Raw genomic sequence first — 27,725 nt, forward strand, 5'->3', positions numbered from 1 at the left:
GAACTTATTCCCAGTAAAAGATTAAGACAACAGAGGGAAGGGAAGGGAAGAAGACACCATTTCCAACGGCCACAGTTAAATAGGAAACAGAAAGTCCATATAAGGATCTGGGTGATCCTTATATGGAAATGAAAAGAATACTTATTAAGTTTGTTTATTCATTTATTTGATTTTTGTGTTTTTAGTGAGCAGAAATTGAAATGCTGAAAGATCAGAAGAAAATAAAGTGAGAAAGAAGGAGCTGTGTGGGTAACCGAAAGAGAAAAGTAAAAAGAGGAAAAAACTGAGTGCCAACATATACGACAATGCATTTTTGTTTCTTTTCCCGCCCCTCCCCTTCCCCCTCATCCGCCTATCCGCCCATCCTTGAAGTCAGGACTGGGAGTCAGGACTGGGAAGCCAATTAGTTGAGAACAAGGGTGTTTCCCAACAGTGAGCCTAGAAGTTCTGAGCAGCAGTTTCACAATCTATGTTTAGTTTCCTCTACCTCCTCCAATGAGGAAATGCTTGGTTACTTTCATTTTCGAGCCTGGCCGAGGGCACTAGGAGGCTGTTATCCATGGCTGGTGAGTAGGGGTCCTTTTCTCAACTAGGGGCCAGGTGCCTGGGTCTTAGAGAATATCTTATTAATTTCCCTGTAACACAGAAATAATAAAAGGGAAGCGAGCTAACAATTTGAAGCTGGATTTTTTCCTTATCTGCTCTGTGTAACTTAAATGGGGTGGGGGCGGGTCACTGCTTTAGAGACTGAAGTAGAATATGCTCTCCAAATGTTTCAGAGCCAGGAAGAACATTTTCCTTTCTTTTAGTTTCTGGTTAGCAAAGAGAGAAAAGAGTAAGGACAAATAGAATAAATAATTTTGCTGTGAGACATCTCTGGAAATTTCTAAATGGATTCTAAAATCTTCTCTTCTCCCTCTTGAATCCAAATTAATCATTAATGTCATAAATTTTGGTCACAGAATCAGATCTGAGAGCCTCTGAATCCCCCCTCCCTTTGCCTTTCCTATATTGACTTATACTCTAGGTCTTTTTAAAACAATTCATTTCTTCCCCCTTTCACTTTAGTCCTGAAGCTAACTAGTCTAGTTCCATATTTGTTGGATTGCTATCACAGGTTTTTAACTGGTATTGCTGTCTCCAGGATTTAATCCTCCCAATCAGGTTAAGTTTTCTTACACACACAAACTGAAAAAGCACATGTTTGCTAACGCTGGTAGAATGCAATATACCAGAAATGGATTGACTTTTACAAAGGGATTTAGTATGTTACAAATTTACAGTTCTAAGTCCATGAAAATGTCCAAATTAAGGAATCCAGAAAAAGATACCTTGACTCTGAAGAAGGGCTGCTGGCATCTGGGACTCCTCTGTCATGCGGAAAGGCATCTGGCCAGCATTTGGTGGTCCTTTGCTCTTGATCCCATTGCCTTCCACCTCTGATTCCAGTGGCTTTCTCTCTCTAAGTATCTATTGGATCTTTTCTTAGTTTCTCTGGGACAAACGCTGGATTTCATCTCTTACCTTAGCATCCTCTGGGGCATTTTTCTGTCCACGTCTCCAAGCTTTTGTGCCTTCTCCAAAATGCTTCACATCTCTATAGAAAGAACCTAATTAGAAGGTTCCACACAAAAATGAATAGGTTATAACTCCATGGAAACAACTTAATCAAAAGGTCCTACCCAAATAAGCCTGCACCCACAAGATTGGATTAAAAGAGCATGGCTTCCCTAGGGTACCTAACAGTTTCAAACTAGCACAGCATAAGAAGCAAAGTTATTAGCTATTTATGCAGCTAGTATTTAAGCATGTCATGGCTTCTTTGGCTTCAGTCTCCTCACTGAAAAGAGGTTTAACTAGATCAGTGATTCCTAAACTTTGTAACATATCTGAATAATCTGTAGTACTTTTGTCATGAGACAAATCAGAATTTAATTTGCAGATTATGGCATTTTATTTGGGACACTAAAAGTTTTGCTGTAGCATGGAAGCCTCACCATGTATAAACATGAAAATAGCTTCGATCTTCTAGGGAGTCTAGGTAAATGACTTTTATAGCCATAAGAGGAACTTAGCTGGACTCCTATTGACTGAGTAGGGGTATGTCCATCTTCTACGAGTGGGTTTTGAAATTTGGGAATTTCAAATTTCAAAAGATAGTAAAAGCAAACTTAAGAGGGATCTCAAAGAAAAAGTAGGATTTTACAGACTCTTTGGTTCTTAGGGGTCACAGGGCTTTCTCTACATAATTTTATCACTATAAAAATATTTAGATTTCTGCACCCTTCTCTGATACAGAATTACACAATCGTAAGTGGACTGTAGGTACACATTCATTTCTTTTTTTTGCATGGCAGGCACCAGGAAACAAAGCTGGGTTTCCGGCATGGCAGGCGAGAACTCTGCCACTGAGCCACTGTGGCCCGCCCAATATGCATTCATTTTTAAAGTTCTAGAGATGATTCTTATGCAGCTGGCCTGATATAAATCTGTCTGTAGATTAGCATTATTGGGAAAGAGGATCAGTTAGGAATGTTAAGATTCTTACATTCTAGGTGTCTGTTAATGCAGTTTTCTCAGGATCATGCAACAGCTTCCTATAGCCTTATTTATTTATTCATTTATTTTATACATAGAAGTTGTATGTTTATATAGAAAGATAAGGCTGAGTTCCCATATACCCACACTCCCCCATTCCTAGTTTTCCCTATAATTAGTATTTTTGCGTTAGTGTGGTTAACTTTGGTATTGTCAGTAATAAGGAGAGACACCTAAAGAGATGTCACCCCCTCCAATATAGGTGTTAGGGTCATCAGCAAAAGCTGACAGGCTCTGAGGAAAGGTGTTTCACTCACATACAGACAAGGCAGAGCAAGTTCAGTTTCACTAGTGGGCGACAGTTTCTCCTAGCCAGGGGGTGTCAATCCGCGCTTGGCGGGAAGGTGCTCTGTGCAGCGCCCCTCTCTTGTGTTTGTGTGCTGCTGAACCCTGCTCCTTCAAGGCCAGGCACCGGCCAGGGATAGACATACCACCCATGTGTGAGCTGGGCAGAGTCAGACTGTCTCCAGTGAATATTTACGGGGCAGTAAGGTAAGGGAGGTAGTACCCTTTTCTGCTAGGAGACTGTGTTTTATCCCGCCCACCTGACACATCTGTCTTGCACTCAGGATGTATTTGTGAGTTCCAGGAAAAGGCGGCAAGTCTTGCTAGGACTGCCCACAATTACAGTTATAACTGATGAACCACTGTTATTAAATTATTAATTATAGTCCATAGTTTACTTTAGGATCCACTCTTTGTGTTCTATGCTTCTGTATTGCTGCTTGTTTGTGTTTTTTTTTGTTGGTGGTGTCTGGAAACATATATGCAACCTAAAAAATTCCCATTTTAGCTACTTTTAAACATGCAATTCGGTGCTATCACCAAATATCACAATATTGTGCTACCACCCTTTTAAAAACTTGTCTGAACTTTTGAGAGAGATTTTCTTACACTTCAAAATACATAGATTCATTTATCTATTAATCCTTATAAAGCATAATTTTGACTTCATATACCAATTTTTATTCATGCTATTTATCCATTCATTCTTCCTTGCTACTGTGTTGTTTCTATATTCCTTTGATTGTCCCTGTGGTATAATTATTTTCATCTTCTGACATTTAATTTAAGCTCCAACAAAACAGGAATTGATTCTTTTCTTGTCATCTTCATAATACTAAAATAACATTTGACTGGGGAGCAGTAGGTCAAATTTATACCAATGCCTTCCTCTTTGGCCAAGCCAGCCAACCTCACTGGGTTATTGGATTAGAATCAGAGGCTCATCCAATAACAGATGTCAGAAATTAAAGGCAGGACAAAGACAACATATCTCAATGAGTATAACCAACTGAGTTTAGTTGGCAATTATTAACTAATGCTCCTCGGAAATAGTATTTTAGAATGTGTTAAGGCATTACATCAATTTGGCTAGGACCAAAAAAGTGATTATGATGAATTCTGTCTTCTAAATTATTCTCTCCAATTCCGTTATTACTGCAACCTCAATTCCTTAAGTATTACAATAACAAAAGCAAATGAAACATCAGCAACTACCACCTTGAATGCCTACCAAATGACAGCTTCTTTATAATTTGCCAACTGATTAATATTTTAAAATATTTGGGGCTTATTCCAAAATCAATGAGAAGTTCTAGATGAGATTAAGCTGATCAAATCTGTCAATGGAAATATTCACTCTACTACATTATAAAAGATGGATTAGAAGGGTAAAAGAGTAGATTTAAAAGGTTCTTGGAATAATTAAGAAAGAAAGGAGGTTGGTCTGAACTAAATAAGCAGTTAGAATTGAACATTTAGCAGATCAAATAAATATAATTTGGGAGGCAGGCCATGGTGGTTCAGTGGCAGAGTTCTCAGCTACCATGCCGGAAACCTGGGTTTGGTTCCCAGTGCCTGTCTGCCCATGGGAAAAAAAAAAAAAAAGATATATATATATATATATAATATATAATTTGGGGAGAATGGAAAATAAGATATCAAGAAAGTAAAACAAGTTCAATGCCACCCATTTTTTGCTGCTTTGGTGTACTTGGGGAACTTAGCCATTATCATTTCCTAGTATAGGAAATGAAGGAGGTGAATGAAAATTGAAAAATTCAGCTTAAAATAAATGGGGTTCATTGGATATTAAGAAGAAATGTCTCATAGTCAAATGGATATATGGGTCTCAATTTTGAGATCCACATCTTGGCTGAATATATGAATCTGGGAGGCATTTGGATAAGCTAATAATTGAAGCCATGGTAACATGTTGATGTGAGAACCTATGTCAGAAACTCTTTGATTTTATTGTTTACCACAAGGAAAATAATAATAACCTCATTGGATTGTTGTGAGAGCCACGTACTTTTGTAAAGTCTTGTGGATATTATTAATAATGATAATAGTGGTGATGTACTTTTTTTATATATATTTCATTTTTGATCAAGATGAGTGTATAGGAGATATTAACTATTATTATGTTAATTGATATTAAGTAACTCTTTTGTTCAGATTTTTAATTTCCATATATCTTTCTTTTTTTTTTTTTTTTTTAAAGACAGAGAAGGAAGGAAGGAAGGATAGAAGGAAGGAAAGGAGGAAGAAAGGGAAACATCTTTAAACATTTTCTTATTTTATTATATTTTGTTTGTTTGTTTGTTTTTTACATGGGCTGGGGCCGGGAATCGAACCGGGGTCCTCCGGCATGGCAGGCAAGCACTCTTGCCCGCTGAGCCACCGCGGCCCGCCCCATATATCTTTCTCATACTAATTGTACAATAAATATTTATTGAAATAACAATTGAGAGCATGACAATGAGGCTGGTGCTTCTTTTTCAATGTACTGGCACATTTTCTTTAGAAAATGTCAGTTTGGATCAAAGTTATCCTTACATCTAGATGGACAAATACAACTGCTTTTATAGAGTTAATTAAAAATTGATGAGATGCCCTCTCTTCCCATATACCTCCTGCCCAAATCATATCTGTAGTCTTAAAATGAAAGAATTAATATTTTGGCTGATATATTTCCCTATAAAACTTCACATTATCTTTGGAAGTAATACATTAACTTGGTATCAAATTAATCTGTCATATTGAAAGATTACTCAGTTTATTTTCAACTCTGAATGTTGGCTGAGAACAAAATCTTCACGAATTAGGACTCCAGGTGCGTTCATTCATTCATCATGGCTTAACTCAAGTATTCCACAAAAATATTAAGTACAGCAACCATTTTAAGCACAAAGGTATAAGTATAGTGTGTGGATACAACAATACAGATTCAAATACATAGTGCTTTTACCAAGAAAACTAAATACAAATGAGAGGAAAGATCTTTCAGTCTAGTAGGAAGAGGAATATACATTCTAAGTAAGGAGGTGAACTTGCCTCAGAGCATACATTCCCAGTGGTTCATCACCTCCATGGGCTGCTGGCAGAAGAAAAACAAATAAGAGAATACTGGATGGCTGGGGAGATGAGAAGCTACTAAAGAAAGTCTTAACTGGTGATAAATCATTAAACACGGCCTCAAATCAATTTCATGGGGCAAGACGACGCTACAGGTACAATGAAAGAGGTATATGATTTACTGGGGAGATAGTGAAATAGTCAGAAGGTATTTTTTCAAAAGTATTTTACATTATAGGGGGCTGTCTTTAAAGTACGGGCAAAACTCTTTAAGCTGTGGCCACAATTGAAGGAACCTTTGCATTTCTGACAGAAAACAAGCAGGATGAAGATCCACGTAAGGCTTTGGAACATGCGGGAAAACAACTCCTTTCTGGCCTTTTTGATAATTTGGTGAAAAAAAAGTATCTGAAATTGGAGAAAGCAGAAGAAGAAGTATTTTTTGATGCCACACCTCAAGTCAAGGCTCGGGTCCTGGTGGATTCTGTCCGAAAAAAAGGCCGCGAGACAGGACAAATCCTTGTCCAAAGCATCCTTAACAACGAAAAGGAATCTGCAGGTACAGAAGGTAAGACTAGATTCATTTGCATGAGTTGCCTATTCTCCATCAACTCCAGGGTCCCTTCAGTGTCCTCTATTGTCCTATCCTTCCATCACTAAAGCATCCTTTTCATTATATCTAACAGGCCTTTTTAGAGGCCATCCTGCTTTTTGTGGGAGAGGGTCATATTTCAAATTAACAAAAAAGTCAAGTCCTTGCATCGAGGCTGTTCATAGTAATAAATAATTGTAGACGGTTTGTAGTGAGGGATGCTTCAACCTGCTCTAAGTTCTGCCATCTTGGAAATGATGTGACTTTGTGCATGTTTCTTAACCTCCCTAGGCATCAGTTTCAGCATCTGTGACATGGGTTCAATGCCAGTACCTTCCTCACAAGCCTTTTGAAGACTTGGGACATAGTAATGTCATGCACATACTGACAGCTCCTCCAAGATTAGGCTTTCATCTAGAATTTTTCTCTGAGTTCCAAACTCACTTAGTTCTAGCTGCATATTCAACATTTCCACTTGAAATGTCTACGGCACCAAAAAATGAACATATCTAAAATTAAACACTTGATTTCCCACATCAAATCTGTTCCACTTCTATCCCCTTTCTGTTTTAGTAAACAGGTCTATCACCTAACACATTTCTCAAACCAAGAGCACAACTGTTTTATTCTTCAATGAATTATAGCTTTTAGCAGCCTGTCAGGCATATAGCAGTATAATAAGTATAGGATGAACAGACGAATGAAGAACATGCTTGCAATAAATATTAGGTGCCATAATTGCTGTGTGGATACTAAGATTTCCAGTGTTTATACATTTCTGTAAGCTACAAAAATATGATAAGGAAAACTTCTGTAGTATAAAAATGTTTATAACCTTTCAAAACTTTTTGTCCAGATTGAATTATGAATATTACTAGAGCCTAAATGTGTTAAGGCCTAAGTTCACCAGTGACAGACTCTATTTGCTACAAAGTTTAATCTGAAATCCTTACCCTGTAATAATAAGTCTATCAATAATAATGACAACTAGCACAAGGCAACATAAATTGTAGACAGGTCACTAAGCTGAATAAACTGTTTCAATAGTATCCCTCTGTGAAGAGGGGACTTACCACTTTCTAGTCTGATAGACATCCAAGATTGTGAACAAGGCTGCATTTTCTTTGAGAGTGGTTCTTTTGCAGGTTTATTGCTGCATACAAACACTGGGATGGGTTAGCAACAATCTGGATTAAAAAAAAAAGTCAGTGAAAATGTTGGAAATACGAATGAAAATTGAAGTAATGAAGGCTTCAGAATGATTTTAGCAACCTCAGGAATAAGAATCAGCACCAAATTCTAAACCGAAATAACCTATCCAGTTGAGTCTGCGGCAGGCAGGAGGCAGGTGTGTCCTACTCTGGAAAGGCCCAGTGGCCCCCTGGTCTCTATCTGCACTGGGGGCCTCCCAACCCCAGGAGTCCACTGGCATCCATTACAAAGGGAGAGGAAGGCCAGGAAGGGGGGTGGGCTGGGGCTTAGAACATGTAAAGACCCTGGTCAGGCCTTTGGGCATGGATGCATTTCTGAGGTATCCTAGCACAGCACTGAGGGAACAGATTAAAAGATTTCTTCCAAGTTATTTCTTTGTTTGTTTTGTTTCACACACTTGTATATACACATACTAGACGCCTGATACCTTGTCATTTAGAGAGATAACCATCCAATTCCTACCTGCTAAGGAAGATGGCTCAGCCAATCTTGTGCCAGCTCCTTCCTGATTTTATCAGTTTAAATAGTTTCTTGAGCATTTCATGAGATACCAGGTGAGACTCAGAAATTATTATTTTTTTTATCTGAACTTCCTAATTTCCTCATTCCTTTCTGCCACACTGCCAGGGTAATAGGAATTCCCATTAGGTAGTAATCTGTACTTTAGTATTTACTATGCTATAATGAAAGGGTCATGTTTCATGTTAATTTTTCTATTAGATGTAAGATAAAAACCCTTGATGTCTTAATGCCCATTATGTGCACAGGTATAGACAGAGTGTTTGTAGGGTTAATGTGGAGAGGTCTACAAACCTATAAATAAACCAGAAACAGAGGGGGGAAACTTTAATGAGGGAACATACTCTCTGACCAGGGGACATTTCAGGATCCTGGAAGACTTCATACTGGCAGAATCTTCTAGATTGGGAAGGAGACAGGTGTAACAGTTTAATCTTTACAAAGCTAGAAATGTTCAGAAATTTTGTGGCCTTGAAGACTCTTACAATTTGCTATCTCTCCAGAACTTGGACCCAAACTTTTTAAAAAAGATATTTATCTAAAAACATTCTTAAAAACCTAATGGCAAAAAGCAAATGAGTGGAATAGTTATAATGAGAAAAAATGATAAGATCAAACCAGAGAAATTCCTGGTTGAGTCATGTAACTGAAGATAATAAACGTGTATTCTTTTCTTGAATAGTGACCAATGTGGTAAGCGTGTCTTCTAACTCCTGATTATGAGTTCCTCTTCCTCCCTTCTCTGGGGGCAGGATCTGGACTTTCCCAATTTCTTGCACAATCTCAGTCAAATGGGGCCAAGCTGTGTTTCTTGAAGGGATAGGTCAGGATGACTCAGAATCAAATTTGTCCCGCTCGGATGTCCCTTTGACCCTGAGTGTGGTACCACAGCTACTAGAGAGCAACTATCCTTTAAAAAGCTGACATACAATTTGGCGGGAATAATCAAAGCCATTTTCTTCTGGAAAGGTTATGGATTCAGGCTGAGATTTTTGAAAAGAATAATACACATTAGTATAAGATTCAGGATTCTAGGATGTATTCTTGTGTCTCTGTGTGTTGTCTGGTTGCGAGGGTTCTCAAATCATCCAAGTGCTTTTGCCAGAATTATCAAAACCTATTACTGCATTTGGGGATAGATCATCTTTCTCTACCAAGGATTTTTGTTTTCTTCCCTAGTCATAATATATCTCTTTGGACTAGAGGATATATACAACCATAACCTCTATGTGTTAGAAGTCTTCTTCCCTGGGTTTCCTTTCCCTGTTAATCATGTTAGTTGATAATTGGGTCACAGAAACAGATGTCACAATTTATATTATGTGATGTATCCTGCAGTTCTTGCAGAAATCAAAGCTGGACCAGATGAATTGGAAGAATTCACAGATACCCTCAAGCTTTGTCCTCATGAAGAATTCCTGAGAGTCTGTGAAGAAAAGGCTGGAGATGTACTGAGTTCTATGCATGAAATAAAGAGACAGATAACTGTTTTATCTAAGCACAAATTTCCTTAAGCATTGGTTGGAGGTGGGGGTGGAGGGATAGCAATAATCTTCAGAGCTACTTTAGCAATGAAGGAGGCGATCACATGACCTCACCCAGATTCCAATACTCTTTCAACCCCATGAGAAAATTCAGATACCCTGCTCTGTTCATTTGTTTGTTCTCATATCAGTTTGGGATTTATGACGATTTTAGCTGTAGTCATGGAATCAAAATATTCATTAGATACCATGGCAGACTAGCAATTTTTTGCATTGTAGTTAAAAATAAGCTTAGACATGGAATATGTTTTAAGCATAATTTAATCCAGCAAAGCTTTAGAAGTTGACATGTTAAAAGTAGTGCCAAAATGATAATAATAATGCATTCATTTTCAATTGGGATAACTGGGGAATATCTCTAGCTAGTTTTTTTTTTTTTTCTTTGTATGCTGTGCGGCAGGGGTCACATTTCATTCTTTTTCCATGTGAGTATCCCCTTATTGCAGCACCATTTGTTGACTTTTTGCTTTTGTTTGGTTTTTCATTTGTTTGCTTGTTTGTTTGTTTTTGGGAAGTGTATGAGCCGGGTCTAGTCAGTTTTCGTGAAATTTACTCTGAGCCGTTGAATTCCTTGACTAGAAATATTTGACTCGGTGGAGAAGAGGAGAGAAGGGGATAAAAGGAAATAGTCTAGTTGCCTAAGATCCCCGAGAAACCACCCCATAAATTTTCCGTTCCTTCCTCAGGGATCTTGAAAAATATTTCCCTTCCCGTTCATAGTTCTTTCTATTGTCAACTCATCCATTACAAAGAGAGAGGAAGGCAGTGTCTTCTGGTAGAGGTTTGGGGAGTGGAGAGCAATATTAGTTGGTGGATGTTTAAAAGAGAGTCAGGAAAGTCCAATCACTGCATATCCATCTCTTGCAGATCTATCCAATAAAGGAGAGGAAGGAGCGCACGCGCCTGGCTCTCATCATATGCAATATAGAGTTTGACCACCTCTCCCTGAGGAGTGGAGCCAGCCATGACATCACCGGGATGGAGGAGCTACTTCAGGGCCTGGGCTACAGGGTGGATGTGCAAAGAAACCTCACCGCCCAGGTAAAGGCCCTCCCGCACTCCTAGCACACGCACATTCAATACTCGTACTCTGAAAAACAAGTCAGGTGTGTGTGTGTGTTTAATGAAGGTGTTCAAAAGTTGAAATCCAGAGTCTCTTTTGAAGTCCAATCTTTGAGTTCATGAAACTGTGCAGAAAGTGATTGCTGTATGTGCTCACACAATTTGCAGGTGGTTCCAGAGTGGAATGACTAAGACTGAGCCCCAAGCAGGAGATTCTAGAGAAGTAAAGGTTTAGTAGGAGTGCACCCATCAAATATTGAATCCCGACTGCACAAGAGCTATTTCTGGCTCTGGGGTAGGTTCCTAAATGAGACAGGAAGTTTCCAGCTCCTGGAAACTGAGGTTCCAGTGGGGGGAGAAAATCAAACAAAATATAAATCAAGCAGGTGATTTCAGAGGCGGATAAGTGAAAGGAGACCTGACAGAAAAGAAAGGGAAAAAAAATGAAAGGTAACAAGAAAACACAAGAGAGAATTGGTGGGTAGAGGGTAATATTTGATAGGTGATCAAGAAAGGCTTCTTTGAGGAGAGAGCATATTAGCTGAGACTTGACTTCTATGGAAAGCTATGAGTGAAGTATGTTCCAAGCTGGAGAACTGCACGCGAAAGGGCTGAACTCACTATAAATCTTAAATACTGAGAGGCACCTGGAGAGGCCCAGGAACCAACAGGAGGAGGGAGCGTTGTAAAGTTAGGGAAGACAGGAAGGTTGGAAGTTTGGATTTTATTCTAGCACAGGAAAAATGGTTTCGGAAGGAAAGTGGTTTGGTGCATTTATGATGCCATGCTTTAGTGAGGTAATGAGAGAAAGGGCAGAGGTGGAAAAGAATTAGTAATGCAAGTGACAATAAGTCAATATAAAATGTGTCACGAGGACAGCAGGGGCAGGAAGTTGGAACCCACTGCCCCATTATAAAAATAGAAATATAACAACTATCACCATAAGGCACAATGTGAGGCCACTGGTCTAGGAACTGTGCATATATTTCTTGTAATGTTCATAGCACATCCAGGAGGTCAGGTGACTTACTGCTCAGGCTATTAAGGTAAGCCTTCTGGTCTTTTCAGGACATGGAGTCAGTGCTGAGGCAATTTGCAGCCCGCCCAGAACACAGCACCTCGGACAGCATGTTCTTGGTGCTCATGTCTCATGGCATCCTGGAAGGTATTTGTGGGACTATGCACAGCGACAAAAAACGAGATGTGCTTGCTTATGACACCATCTTCCGGATATTCAATAACCGCAACTGCCTTCCTCTAAAGGACAAACCCAAGGTCATCATCGTCCAAGCCTGCAGAGGTGGTGAGTTTTGAGGTGAAAAATCCAAGGTTATGAAGATATTTGCAGATTATAAAATGTGTTTTATGTCTAGGGGAAAAATGATCAGTGCTAATTAACTAAATTGCATTATTAGGCATCTCCACCCAGAGGGCTGGCATCATGTATCTGGCCAGTAGAAAAATTTCTATGCAACTTAATAGATGGTAAGGGGTGAAAGAAAACACCTGGATCCCTAAACCAGAATTAATCAAAAACAGTCAAACATCGGAGAGGAATTATTTTAACAACACCTTTAACTATAAATATTTTATAGACCTTTTGACATTCTCTGGCTAGAAAAGATTTTCATTTGAAAGGGGGCCATTATGTAATAGCAGAACTCTTTTTTTTCTCATATATTATTGAAAGGGAACTAAGCATGGTGATGAAGAGGTTGAAGGAATTAGAATTACAGTCAGAATATTCTGCTTTTCGTTTGTTTTTGTCTTCCAAGTGTCTCCTGGCTGTTAGGAGTGTTTTTTGCAAAACAAAGCGAAACAAAAAATGGAAGAAATAATCTGGCTAGAAACTGTTAACTATGTGGTAAGAACGCTATGAGATTATGCAGATAAGTTTTAAAACCTCTGCATTTTCTTGGCAAGTGGGTTGTTCCTATTTTACAATATCGTCACTATTTATGGGCACACTGCTCAATGACACTTGAAGAGAAGGCATGGTGGTGTTTATACGAAGTACGTGTGTGGTCTGTGTGAAACCAGTTGGAATAAAAGTTAAGAAAGAGTGAGGCGGACAGTTGTGAAAGTGATACTCCGAGGAACACAGCAATGCATAGAGAGTTGATGTCTCCGCAGCAAACCGTGGGGAATTATGGGTCGAAGACTCTCCAGCAGCCTCTGCAGATAGCTCTTCACAGTCGTCTGAGAACCTGGAGGAAGACGCGGTTTACAAGACTCATGTGGAGAAGGATTTCATTGCTTTCTGCTCCTCCACCCCACGTAGGTGTCTTTCAGTGACAGGTTTGTGAGCCCGAGGCCACTTTAGAATGATTTTAGAAAATCAAGATACTTCCCATGCAGGGATGATCTGACAGGAATTTTGACTGCTGTCAGTATATTTTGCGTTTCCTTATCTGTGCTGTGAGGACAGAGCTTCTTAAATGGATCTTTTTGTCTATTTAGGTCTTTATATGGTGAAAGACAGCATTGTCTAGTTTGTAAACAACCTTGGAGGCGGGAGCCATTTTCTGTGTGTGTGGCTTACTCGTTGCGGGAAAATGGAGAAGTTATTGAACCCTTCTGAGTTTCTGCTCTGTCCTCTGTAATAGGGGATAATTCCTGCTTCCTCTCAGGCCTCTTTTGGAAGGCGAGCATATGAATGTAAGGCATAGAAAAGAAAGTCAGCTCCGAGAATCACAGTGCAAGCCCCTGCAATTGACAAGCTCTTCCTGTAGTTCAACCTCTGTCAGCTATTTCTTTTTCCTGTCGGTCTGTGAGAAAGTGCGTTAATGTTGGGTTATAAATATTTCCCCTAAACCTGTCAAAGGAATTCCTAAGCTATTCTGAGAGATTAAAAAAGAAAAAAAGAAAAAGTCCACAACCCAAAGCTTATCAGTTTATCACTCTCTATCTTCATAGATAACATGTCTTGGAGAGACAAAACAAAGGGTTCTCTCTTCATCACACAGCTCATCACATACCTCCAAAAATATTCTTGTTGTTGTCACCTGGAGGACGTATTTCGGAAGGTAAGCTTTCTCTTTACTTTTCTACTCGTTCATTTATTCACTCAGGAATAAGGTATTATGTTTTTACCTTTCAAGTGGCAATGCCAGTCTTTGTCAGGCGAGTGAAAGTTGGGTGGTATACCTGTTTTGTGTCATCTGGGTGTTTAAAATCTGGGTTAGAAAAAGAAGATATCAACATAGTGCAGCTGAAGCTAGAAACAGAAAAAATATGCATATATATGAAATATGTTTGTATGTTATGGGCAGGGAGTTCTTAAAATTCAGGGAAGGAAAAGAGTATTTTGGAGTAATTCTTATGCTTAATGTATGAAATAAATATGTGTTGAGTGGTGTCCCAGGTAGCAGTCTCTCCACTGGTGACGCAGGTATAAACAAGGCAGACATGAGGTTTGCTACCTGGAGCTTACACTCTTGTAAGAGAAAGCCACACTAGAGAAGCAGGTCATAGCAAAAACAAAAATATGATTATACATTGTGCTAGGATCCTTGAAGAAAAAGACCCAGGGTGTGTGAGATACCAAAAAGGAGGAGACATTCTTTGAAAGGAGTAGTCCAAAAGGGAAGACTTGATACTTCAACCTTTATTTCTCTTCCTCCTTGATTTGTTTTCCTCCATGGCTTTTTTTAACACCACCTACTCGGTATATGAGTTATTTCTTTGTTATTGTTTTTTTAGCTTATATTTGTTCATTAAAATGCAAACTTCTTGAAGGCAAAGACTCCTTCAATACCTCCAAATGCCTGGCACATAGGTGACATTCAGTTATTATTCATTGAATATACAAATGCAAGAATGAATGAGTAGATATTCTTCTCCCCTCCTGCCCTTTTAAGGAAGAATGCAATTGATATTAAGAACACAGGAAAGTGTGCTTCATTTTAAGCTCAAATCTGTAGAGAACAGTATTACTTCTGTGAGGAAGAGGGATATTAACTTTATTGGGGTTAGTGAAGATTTCATCATAATGGTCAGGGTTTCTGCGGATAGGAAGCTAAGAAGTCAAGTCCTGCTGCCTGAATAGGAATTAAACATTTTACTTTCAAGAGAATTCCTGACTAAAGACTAGAAGCAGTGGGTTTGAGATAGGTTAAGATCTCATTGTTCAGCCTAGTGGCAGAGGACTTCAGAATTCTGCTTGGTGGCCTGAGGATGAGGGAGGATGTGAAAGCTGCTTAGTGCTCAGGCCTGAAAAGATGAAATACTGGGATTTGAATCTCAGAGAATTGAGATGTCAATCTTGGTGGGGGTTGAAGACAGGAGGTGTTCAAGATTCCTTTCTCATGAATAGACTCCAAAGAATAACTGGTCTTCAGAATCTACAGATCAAAAACCAGAAAACAAGAAGTGGGTCAGGATGGTGGTGTAAGGAGGTGTGGACTTTAGTTCAGCCTCTAGAGCAGCTAGTAAATAGCCAGGAATTGTCTGGAACAATGTTTGGGGGACTTCCATGACTGAGCACACATTATACACCAGTCTGGAATGGGTGGAAGTGCCGCAATTGCATCACAGAACTGTGAGTAAAGCCCCCAAAAGCCAGAGGCTGGCACCCCTCCCACACTGACACGACAGGCTTAGTTGGAAACATTTCCCCATAGGAAAAAGAAGAGCTCTCTGCTGGTAGCAAGGGAAGGCAGCACAACCAAACTCCAGTTGCAGTTTTAATTGACAGATTTAGTCTGTCAAACTCCAAGCAGGGAAGGAATCATGACTTTGCTCCCTGCAGACAGGAAGTGGGGCTGAGGGGAAAAGAAAAACAAAAACTAAAACTAACAAAACCAAGACTTTAGAGTTGACCCAGCTCAGAATACTTGAAAAGGGCTATATCCCAAGGCACAAAGAGCCAGGTACTCACTTTGGCTCTTGACAAGTGAACCTTGGGGGCTGGGGACAAGCTCTGAAAAGGGTCTTAAAATAAAAACACTCTTCTAAGTAGATCATTAGAGAAAGTTTCAGGCATTTTTAATTGCCAGCCTTGATCTAGGCCCAGATGAAGTTAAGATAGGTCTGAGAGTCAGTTACAAGTCAAGTAAAGGAACTAATTCCCTAAAGGACTAATCTTCTGCAGGAAAGGGGGGTGGGATGGGGCCTTCAGAGAATACAAACCCCAGGGGCTAAGCCCTAAACCTTCCTTCTACATCAACCTCTCTCTCAACCATGCCTCTGGCAGCTGCAGGATCAGGTTAGCATTAAAGGTATTGCATACTTTACACCAGTGAAGACTTACAGGCTGACAAATACCACCTCCTGTGAAGGATAGTAAAAGTACAGTGTCTAGAGGCTCCATAGGAACCTCTAACAACCTACTGGGTAACATCCCCAGGGAAACTTAATACTGATTAAACCCTCCTCCCGACACATGGGCCTATCTTGTATGGGAAAATCTGACTGGGGTTGTTGATATCTGAGAGACCATCCTAAAAAGAAAAAAAATTATTAGGCAGGGCAGGAACCAGAAAAACAAGAACTAAAAAATTCTGAGCATAGCATAAATGCAAACTATGCTAGAGGTCTAGAATAAGTTGAACTGAACACCCAAAAACAGAACAAATGTGACCAACAAGAAAACCCTATGTAAAAAAGTGAAAAACAACCTCCAGAATAAATGAATCCAGTTATTAGATGCCAAAACACCAACAAAAAAGTTGTGAGTGGCACTAGGAAAAACAAAGATATGGCCCAGTCAAAGGAACAAACTAACACTTCAAATGAGATACAGGAGTTGAAACAACTAATTAATGTTCAATTAAACATGCAAAATCAAACAAAAAAATTCAAATCACCGAGTGGAGGGAAGATATAGCAAAAGAGATGAAGGATATAAAGAAGTCATTGGGCAATGATAATGAAGAACTTGAAAGCTTGAAAAAAATGGCAAAATTATGATAATGAAAGTCACAATAGAAGAGAAGAAAACGCATTGGAGACTTACAATAGCAGATTTGAAGAGGCAGAAGAAAGGATTAGTGAACTAAAGAATATGATGTCTGAAATCTATGCAAAATAACAGCAGGGTCCTGGTCTCTAGAACCACCAAACTTCCTTCCAGAGTAGTTGCACCATTCTACATTCCCACCAACAGTGAATGAGTATGTCTCTTTCTGTATGTCCTTTCTGGCACTTGTAGTTTTCTATTTTTTTGATAATGGCCATTCTAGTGAGTGTGAGATGATAATTCATTGTGGTTTGGATTTGCATTTCCCTAATAGCTAGTGAAGTTGAGCATTTTCTTTCATGTTTTTGAGCCATTTGTATGTCTTTTCTGAAAATGTCTGTCCATGACTTTTGTCCATTTTTTAATTGGGTTGCTTGTCTTTTTTGTTGAGATGTAGAATCTCTTTATATATTCTGGGTATTAAACCCTTATCTGATATGTGGTTTCTAAATATTGTCTCCCATTGCTTAGGCTGTATTTTACTTTTCTGACAAAGACCTTTGATGTATGAAGGGATTAAATCTTGAGGAGATCTCATTTGTGTGTTTCTTTTTTTCATTGCTTGTGCTTTGTGTGTAAGGTCTAGGAAACAACCTCTTATCACAAGATCTATAAGATGTTTCCCTACATTTTCTTCTAAAGGTTTTATGGTCTTAGCTCTCATGTGTAGGTGTTTGATCCATTTTGCGTTAATTTTTGTAACTCAAAATTCTACAAGAAAAGAAAATTACAGGCCAATGTCTTTAATGAATATAGATACAAAAAATCCTCAGAAAAATACTATAAATCAAATCCAGCAGCACATTAAAAGAACTATACATCATGATCAAGTGGAATTTATTCCAAGTATGCAAGGCTGGTTCAACAAAAGAATTCCTTTGTCAGGAAAGTAAAATTGCCAAGAGATGGAAATAGCCCAAATGTCCGTCAATTGAAGAATGGCTAAACAAACTGGTATATACATACATGCAATGGAACATCATGCATCTGTTAGACAGAATAAAGTCATGAAGCATGCAACAACCTGGATGAAACTTAAGGATGTTATGTTGAGTGTAATTAGCCAGAAACAAAAGGGCAAATACAGTATGGTCTCACCAATATGAACTAGCATTAATGAGTAAACTTTGAGATTTAAAGTTAATAACACAGGTTACCAGGAGATAGAAAGAGGGTAAAGATTGTGCATTTAATGCTGAAAGAATAAGGAATGACCATCAGGACTGATTGTAAAGATCCAGAAATGGATAGCACAATACTACCTAATGATATCACAATATTGTAAGTTTACTGAATAAAGCTAAGTGTGTGTATGGTTAAGGAAGGAGGGCTAGGGCATATATGATAGCAGAAGGAAAGATAGAGGAAAACGACTGGGGTGATATAATTTAGGAATTTGTAGAGTAGACAATGATGTAGATTACATGTACAAATATAGAAATGTTTTTGCATGAGTGAGAATAAATGAATGTCAGTGTTGCAAGGTGTTTTGTCATTATTTTCGTTTTTATTTGTACAAATATTTTATATTTTTATTGATTGTTTTTTATTTATTTTATATATTACTCTTTATTATTCTATTTTATTTCATTATGTTTTTTCTTAAAGTTTCTCTCCCTTTGTGAACACCAGTCTGAGTTCAATCCCAATATATCTTGGGGTGACTCCTTTTGACTCTGGGGCCTACTGCTGTTGAGGTGTGTTTTGTTGCTGGTTTTGGCTTTTTTTTTTTTTTTTTTGGTGCTTAGTCTGGGAGTCATGTCGGGTCTCCTGTGCGGTGGGAGGCCTTCTGCCTCTGAAGTACCTGTGTATCCCAGCTTAGCTTCGAATAGACCCTCGAGTTGAATTTTATCCCCTACATGAGATCCAGACCTTGATTTGGTGGGAAATAACTGAAAAACAAGGAAACCAACTTGCAAAATAACCATATCAAGATAATCAAATACCCTGAATACAACAGAAAATCACAAAGCATGTAAAGATCCAAGCAGAAATGGCCCAGCCAAACAACCAAATCAAAATTCCACAGGGGACACAGATATGGCAATAACTACTCAAGGATATTTATAAAGAAATATAGGATATCAGAAAGACACTAGAAGAGCATAAAAATAATTCAGAAGGTTAAACAGAAAAATTCACAAGTTTAAATAGAAAAATAGTGCACTACTCAACAGGCACCATGGAAGCAAGAAGGCAGAGGAGTAATATATTTAAGATCCTGAATGAGAAAGGCTTTCAGCCAAGAATTCTTTATACAGCCAAGTTGTCCTTCAAAATTGAGGGAGAAAGAAAAAGATAAATTAACAAAAAAAGATTGAGGGAGAAATTAAAATTCTCAAGGCAAAGATTGAGAGAATGAGTCAACAAGAGACCTGTAACAAGAAATACAAATTTCATTTCACAGAAATGAAAGATACAGTGGACCAAATCTGAAATATATTAGAGACACATGATAATAGATTCAAGAAGCAGAAGGAAGAATTAGTGATCTAGAAGACAAAACAATTGAACTGTAGTGCACAAAGGAACAAATGGCAAGAAAGATGGAAAAAATGCAACTGGATCTTAGAGAAATGATAGTCAATAAGAAGTGCACAAATATAAGAATCATTGGTATCCCAGAAGGAGAAGAGAAGAGTAAAGGACTAGGAAAGTTAGTTGAAGATATAATCAAGGAAAACTTCCCAACCCGTATAAAAGACATAAATAGACAAATCAAAGAGGCCCAATGAACTCCAAATAGAATAAATCCAAAGAGAATAAATACTCCAAGACACATATTAATCAAATTGTCAGGGGTTTAAGAGAAACAGAAACTCCTAAAAACAGCACAAGAAAAGCAGTCTGCAAGGGAAAACACATATGACTGACTTCAGACTACTCAACAGGCACCATGGAAGCAAGAAGGCAGTGGGGATATTTAAGATCCTGAATGAGAAAGGCTTTCAGCTGAGAATTCTTTATCCAGCCAAGTTGTCCTTCAAAATTAAGGGAGAAAGAAAAGAAAAATTAACAACAACAACAAAAAAATTCAGGGAGAAATTAAAATCCTCGAGGCAAAGATTGAGAGAATTAGTGAAAAAGAGACCTGCCCTACAAGAAATATTAAAGGCAGTGCTATCAGCTGAAAAAAACAGACAGGAAAAGAAGATCTGAGGAGAGCACAGAATTGAAGAATATGAGTAATGTAATTTAAAGGATAAAAAGAGAGAAGGAAAAGAACATATAGTTCTGGTGAATAAAAACTAAAAGATAAGATGGTAGAGTCAAGAACTGCTTTTACAGTAATTACTTTGAACATTTATGGACTAAACTCACCAATTAAAAGATACAGACTGGCAGAATGGAGTAAAAGACATAATCCATCTATATGTGCTGTTTACAAGAGATGCACCTTAAACTCAAGGACACAGATTGAAAATTAAGGAATGGAAAAAGATCTTCTATGCAAGCTATAACCAAAAGAAAGCAGGGATAGCTATATTAATATCAGACAAAATAGACTTTAGGTGTAAAGATGTAATAAGAGACAAAGAAGGATACCCTATATTAATAAAAGGGACAATTCACCAAGAAGAAATAACAATCATAAATATGTATGCTCCCAATTAAGGAGCTCCAAAGCACCTGAGGTAAAAATTGGCAAAACTGAAGGTAGCTAAAGACATATCAACAGTAAAGTGGAAGATGTCAGTATACCACTCTCCACTATAGATAGAACCAGACAGAGGATCAACAAGGAAACAGAGAGCCTAAATAATGGGATAAGTGAATTAGATCTAGTAGACATATATATAGATCATTACACCCCAAAGCACCAGCATATACATGCTTCTCTAGTACACAGGGAATGTTCTCAAGATCTTATGCTGGGACACAAACTGAGTCTTTATACATTTAATAAGATTGAGATTATCCAAAATACTTTTTTCTGATCACAGCAGAATAAAGCTGGAAATTAATAATCACCAAAGAACCAGAACTTTTACGACTATATGGAGACTAAAAAACACACTTTTAAATAATTAGTGCATCAGGGAAGAAATTGCTATAGAAACTAGTAAATACCTGGAGACAAACAATAATGAGAATATAATATATAAAAAATTATGGAATGTGGCAAAGACAGTGCTGAAGGGAAATTTATTACCCTAAATGACTATATTAAAAAAAAATGAGCAAAACTTGAGGATTTAACTGCTCATCTGCAGTATTTAGAGAAAGAACAGCAAACTAACCCCAAAGCCAATAAAAGAAGATAAATAATAAAGATTAAAGCAGAAATAAACAAGCTGGAGAACAATAAAAAAGGGAAAGAATCAACAAAACCAAAACTTGGTTCTTTGATAAAATCAGTAAAATTGGTGGACCTCTAGCTAGACTAACAAAGGAAAAAAAGAGAAGATGCAAATAAACAACATCAGAGATGAGAGTAGGTTCATTAGCACAGACCATGAATAAGTTAAGAAAATCACAAGAGAGTATTATGAACAAATGCTAACAAATGAGACAATTTAGATGAAATGGACAAATTCTTAGGGACACACAAATTACCTATACTGACTCAAGAAGAAATAAAAGATCTCAACAAACCAGTTACAAGTAAGGAGATTCTATCAACCATTAAAAATGCTCCCACAAAGTAAAACCCAGGACCAGAAAGCTTCACAGGACAATGTTATCTTACATTCCAAATAGAGCACCAATCCTGCTCAAATGTTTCCAAAAAATTGAGGGAAAAGGACTGCTCCCTAATTCACTTTATGACGCTAACGTCACTCCAATACCAAAATTGGATAAAAACGCTACAAGAAAGGAATACCATAGACCAATCTTCCTAATGAACATAGATGCAAAAATTCTTAACAAATACTAGCATATTGAATCCACATTGAAAGAGTTATACATAATGACTAAGTGGGATTCAGACCAGGAATGCAAGGGTGGTTCAACATAAGAGAATCAATCAACATGATACAGAACATTAACAAATTGAAAGGGAAAAAACACATGAAATCAATCAAATGAAAAAGTATTTGACAAAATCCAGCATCTCTTCCTGATAAAAACACTTCGAAAGTTAGGAATCGAAGGAAACTTTCTCAATATCATAAAAGAAATATATGAACAAGCCAACAGGCTTGATATCCTGTGTACATAAAGGAATTACACAACAAAAGAACAAAAACCCAATTATAAAATGGGCAGAGGATGTTGAGGGACACATGATGAACTAAATAAACCTTGGGGACAATGGGCTGTGCAGAATGGTCCAGAAACAAAAGAACACATATGCTACGGTCTCTGTCAGAAAATACTTGTAAAAAAAATTGAGAGCCTGGAGGATGGGCCCTTATAGCAACCACACACACACGCACATGCACACACACTGAACAGAGAGATACAAGTGCTGGAGAAAATGTAGAAAGAGATGTACTTATCCCCTGTCGGTAGGGAAGCAGAGAGGTGCAGCCCCTCTGGAGGGCAGGGTGGTGGCTCCACAGGAGGCTAGGGGTGGGGATGCTGTAGGATCCTGCAACTCCATAGTTAGGTGCATACGTAGAGGAACTGAGAGTGGTGCAAGAATGGACATTTGTTCACTGCAGTTTATGGTGGCAGTGTTAATGTTTTGCAATGGATGGAAGTGACCTAAGGAAATGCTGACTGGGAAATAGAGAGGGGGACTGTGGTGCGTACATACAATGGACTATTGATCAGCTGCAAGGAGGAAAGAAGTTGTGGGACTTGCAACTAGGGAAATGAACCTTGAGGACAGTGTGTTGAATGAAATAAGCCAGAAAGGAAAAGACAAATATAGTGCATCACTAACATGTACTAACTCTGAGAATTATATATATATATATATATATATATATATAATGTGCAAACTCTGAGAATTGAATTCAAGAGCATAGGTTATCAGGTGAAGGGCTAGTGTAAAGGTTCCTAGATAGTAAGCACTTACCTTCTGGAGTTGTAACTGTTAGTTCTAAATTCTGAGATGCTGAACTCCTTTAAATAACCTGGTCATTTCCTGGAACTTCTATGGTATTTGTGTGACACCTGAGATTCATAGCTAAAGTTCTGCAGCTATGCAAGTCAGCATTACGCCACATAGCAACTGTTAAAAAAACACTGAGAAAGTGATAAAACTTCAGTTAAAGATATGAATGAAGCTGATCTGGGTAGGAGTAAGGTAACTTAGACTAAAGGGTAAAGGATATTGACTGTATTTTAAAACTTCAACTTCTGGGTGATGCCAAAAGAGATGTTTATTTGATGCAAAATTTGAATTTTCTGTAGCACACTGTCTAATCTAACCTGTATAGTCAGCTTATTCAAACACCATAACTTCATGGAAGCTTGAATAGGGAGTGAGACCATGTTAGTTTGTACAGGTTAGTTTGATGCCCCAATACATCCCAGAATAATCTTGGAAGAAGATTAAAAAGTATTTGCAAAGTCCCTGAGAGACTGAGGAAAAAGATGGAAATATTAAACTTCCCTGTCTGGGGAAGACCCGATATTTTCGCAAGCATTGGGGACTGTCAATTTGATGGACCTGGCTCTTTATTTGGGGCTTGCCCTTATAAAACTTATTCTTGCACAGGAGAAACTAAGGCTACTTATAATTACGCCTAAGAGTCACATTCAGAAAACCTTCTTTGTTACTCAGATGTGGCCTTGCTCTCTAAACCAACTCCACAGGTAAACTCACTGCCTTCCCCATTATGTGGGACATGACTCTCAGGGGTGTAAATCTCCCTGGAATGTGAGACATGACTCCAGGGAATGAGCTTGACACTGACATCATGGGATTGAGAAAGACTTCTTGACCAAAAGGGGAAAAAGAAATGAAGCAAAATAAAGTTTCAGTGGCTGAGAGATTTCAAACAGAGTTGAGAAGTCATTCTGGAGATTATTCTTATGCCTTATATAGATATCCCTTTTCAGTATTGGGGATATTACAGTAGCTAGGGAGAAATATCCAAAACTGTTGAACTGTTGCCTTGAATCAATTGCCTTGATTCTTGAAGATTATTGAATAACTATAGAGCTTCTAAGCTGTGACTGTGACAATGAAAACCTTGTGACTGACACTCACCTTATCCAGTGTATGGACAGATGACTAAGAAAAAAAAGACAAAAAAAATAGTAAGGGGAGGGAGGTATGGGAGGTTTTGGGTGTTATTTTTTTACTTTTATCTTTTTATTAATATTTTTGCAATAATGAAAGTGTCAAAATCAATTGTGATGATGAATGCACAACTCTATGGTGATACTGCAAACCGTTGATTGTACTCTTTGGATGATTATATGGTATGTGAAGATACAATAACTCAGTAAAATTGCACCAAAAAATAAAAACAGAAAATAAGGTAAATGTTGATAGGACTTGGATCCTGCCATGAGGTATTTAATTTGAGGTGGAGATGACAGTATGATGGGTTGTCTCTTCTAAGAGGTAGGGTGGCCAGGGTAGGGAGTTGGAATGTCAACAGGTATGATTGTATCAGCCCTAGAAACACCATCATACCCAAAACTTTCTGAGCCTGACTGATCTAGAGCTTTTCTTTCTTTTTAGGTGCAAAAATCATTTGAAAACCCAAGTGTTAAAGCCCAAATGCCTACCATTGAACGACAATCCATGAGTAGGTATTTCTACCTCTTTCCCGGCAATTAAAATCGTAAGTATCAATCATTGTTGACTGATGAAATAAATAGGAGTGTAGCATGATGATGAGGTCCAATACCCAATGATAGCTGATGGCTTGGGTGGTCAATTTTTTTATAAAACTTGGTGATTATTGACTACTTTCTAAATGTTTTATTAAACTTTTGTGCCATTTAATTGCCCCTTCCCATCTCTCCAGTCAATCATGGGAGAAAAGCAGAACTAAGGTGGGCAGGGAGGGATAACCAATAAAGGACACAGACTAGCAATAATTAAAACAGAAATGTATTGGTACTTCCATTATTACTTATATTCTCATCAGACCCTGAAAACACAGAAGAGGTGACTGTGGACAAATCAGAATTATGACTCTTTCAGTGTGCAGGTATCGAATTACTGTCATTGAGCCAACATTACCAGACATATTGAAACATATGAATATGTCCTAGACTGCGAGGTTGAATGGTGCAGGCTCTGGTTCTTAGCCTGTTCTCGTGGTGTAGATCACAGATCATTCATAGCTTCTCTTAGGCCATGAATTTCTTTTCAGGAATTCCTTCAAGCACCCATGATAGCAATTAAGCAATTTGTTTTGTTCAAAATACTTAGAATATTGAGTTTACGATCAATCATTTTATTCACTTTACTCTTTTATTTCACACATGTTATAAGTATAATAGTCATCTCTCTCAGAAACATACTTAAAATTACATTTTATAGTAAAATTTATCTTAGTATTGCAAGTATTTACCCACACTATTTCCTGTCCCCAGTTTTTAACACTCCAGTTGCATAATTGCATAGACAATCAGCAGAACAGCTTTTGGTACCAAATTAGTTAAATTGGAACACATTTGGGCATTGAATTATTTAAGCGACTAATATTTATTAGGTATTTATTGTGTGGCATTTTTTGTTCCAGACATCTAAAATATACTACAGAACAAAAGAAATGGAATTTTTGCTGTCAAAATGTTTGTACTGTAGTGAATGGAGACAGACCATAAATAAATAAACAAGTTTAAGTTAGAGAGTGAGAAAGGCTATAAGGAGAAATGAAGGATAAGGGAACACAAAGCTATGGATCTTGCATATCTACAGATAGAAATTTAGGAAAGTTCTCTTTGAAATGACAAAATTAGAACAAACACTCAGACAATGTGAATGCGTGAACCTTTTGGTTCTCTGCAGGAAAAATATTCCAGCACACAGGGAACAGCATGTACAAATGTCCTGAGGCTGAAATGTTCCTAATATGTTTAGAGAACAGGAAGGAAACTGGATGACTGGAGGAGAATGGGCATGTCAAGAGACAAATTCAGAAAGGTGGTGAGAAGGCAAATTACAAGGGCCTTGGTATTCACATGGTAAATCTTTTGAAATGTATATTCTCAGTGAGATAGGAAATCACTGATGTGTTTTGACAGAGAAGTGATGTAATCTGATTTATGTTTACTAAGTTTACCGCCTACAATTTGATGTATAGACTTTAGGAGTCACAGGTGGAAGCAGGAAGAACTGGGAAATGGTAAAAGCCCTCCATGAGGAGGGAATGGGTTTAAGGCTGCAATGATTGACTACCCTGACCTTCTCTTCCTCTTTCCTGTAGGAAATCACAAGCAATCCAGCCACCAAAACCACCCCTTTCCTTTACAAACTTCAAGAAGAACCTGTACTGACATAGCATGCTTATTTAAAATTTTGTATTTCAATAAAATGAAAAGAAATTGTCTGTATTTTGGGTTCTCTAATCAAGAATAGAATTTCAGTTAAAGTGGTGGTTGACTGGAAAGGAAGTAGAAGAAGCTCTCTGAATTTTCTAGCTTTATGCTTCTGTTATTCACTCAGAATGAATAACAGCCATGTCTCCATCTCAGCAATAGAGAAGAAACAGATAGTGCCCACTTGGAGACAAGAGCCCTAAATTGGTCAGCTCTTCATTTGCATACTCTTCAAATTCTCAGTCTGGGAGGGCCCAGAATAAGTTTTCTAATTTATTATCCCAAGTTGAACTCACTTTTTCTTCAGTAAACTATTATGACATTAGCAATTTTTCTCATATACCTTTCTTTCTTCCTAACATAGGTTAATTCTTTTCTTGTTGATAATTTTCTTTCCAGATTTCTGTACATTTCCACACTCCAAGATAATTTTATTCTTTAGCAAGCACTTAGATATTATATAAAGTAAATTGGACTTTTGTTTCTAGATGTTATTAGCACACTCTCTTTGTATGGAAAATGTTGTAGTTTGCTAGCTGCTGGAATGCAACGCACCAGAGATGGATTGGCGTTCAATAAAAGGGGATTTATTTAGTTAATGTATAGTTCTTCAGAGGAAAGGCAGCTAACTTTTGACTAAGGTTCTTTCCTACATGGGAAGGCACAAGGCAATCTCTGCTGGCCTTTTCTCCAGGCCTCTGGGTTCCAACATCTTTCCCTGGGTGATTCCTTTCTGCATCTCCAGTAGCCTAAACTGAGCTGTGAGTGCCAAGATGAGGTATGCTGAGCTGCTTGGGCTGTGCTGTGTTGAGCTCTCTCATTTAAGCACCAGCCAATTAGATCAAACAGCATTCATTACAGCAGGCACACCTCCTAGCCGACTGCAGATGTAATGAGCAACAGATGAGGTTCATGTACCATTGGCTCATGTCCACAGCAACAGAACTAGGCACATTTACCTGGCCAAGTTGAAAACTGAATCTAACTACCACAGAAAATGACAATATAATCAGACAAAGGGCAAGAGGAGCGGGGGCGGGGGGGGGGGAAGGCATAAGCAACGGAAGAAAGAAAAAACTAAATTTCAGAAAAAGTGAATGTTATTCAGAAATTTTGGCAAAATAGTCATCTGAGCTATTTTCTGTAAAAAGATTGTCTACCACGCAAACATAGAAGGAGGAATAAATATTTTACTATATAGTCTAACTTGATTAAAAAATAAAGGAGGCCCATCTTGATCAAGATGGCAGCATAAAATGCTTCAATTCTCCAACCTTCCAAAGAAGCCTTGAACAATGAGCAAGAACTGGCAGAAACATCTTTCGTAAAGCTCCAGAAGACTATTAAAGAACTGCAGTAACTGGCCAGTTCTGAACTAAGAAAGGTCAATCTCAAAAGACTGGGGAAGGTGTTTTCCCTTTTTTTTTTTTTTGTTGGCCCTGGCACTCAAAGAAAATTTGATCAAAATCAAGCCTGTATA

General features: G+C 38.0%; 1 protein-coding gene across 2 annotated transcripts; it reads left to right on the forward strand.

The window, feature by feature from the left end:
* The first annotated feature begins 353 nt into the window (after positions 1 to 353).
* LOC143644296 (caspase-13-like) lies at positions 354 to 26,555 on the forward strand. Of its 2 annotated transcripts, XR_013156592.1 has the most exons (10): positions 354 to 566; positions 6,272 to 6,526; positions 9,620 to 9,729; positions 10,693 to 10,866; positions 11,956 to 12,190; positions 13,021 to 13,164; positions 13,804 to 13,913; positions 24,435 to 24,537; positions 24,847 to 24,909; positions 26,134 to 26,555. XR_013156592.1 is itself a non-coding variant. In XM_077113106.1 (9 exons), the coding sequence occupies exons 1-8, from the start codon at positions 560 to 562 to the stop codon at positions 24,531 to 24,533; spliced, it is 1,134 nt and encodes a 377-aa protein (XP_076969221.1). In that variant the 5' UTR covers positions 355 to 559; the 3' UTR covers positions 24,534 to 24,537; positions 26,134 to 26,547. The 2 variants fall into 2 exon arrangements, 1 of the variants encoding a protein (XP_076969221.1); XM_077113106.1 differs by lacking the exon at positions 24,847 to 24,909 and having other exon boundaries at positions 355 to 566; positions 26,134 to 26,547.
* The last annotated feature ends 1,170 nt before the right edge of the window (positions 26,556 to 27,725 follow it).

Source organism: Tamandua tetradactyla, chromosome 8, assembly GCF_023851605.1.
Source record: "Tamandua tetradactyla isolate mTamTet1 chromosome 8, mTamTet1.pri, whole genome shotgun sequence".
Lineage (NCBI taxonomy): Eukaryota > Metazoa > Chordata > Mammalia > Pilosa > Myrmecophagidae > Tamandua > Tamandua tetradactyla.

Bases quoted from the DNA above. Each gene is read 5' to 3' on its own strand.
- LOC143644296 (XM_077113106.1), top strand. The intron at 10,867-11,955 runs GTAAAGGCCCTC...TGGTCTTTTCAG, and splicing joins AAAGAAACCTCACCGCCCAG to GACATGGAGTCAGTGCTGAG. The intron at 13,914-24,434 runs GTAAGCTTTCTC...CTTTCTTTTTAG, and splicing joins TGGAGGACGTATTTCGGAAG to GTGCAAAAATCATTTGAAAA.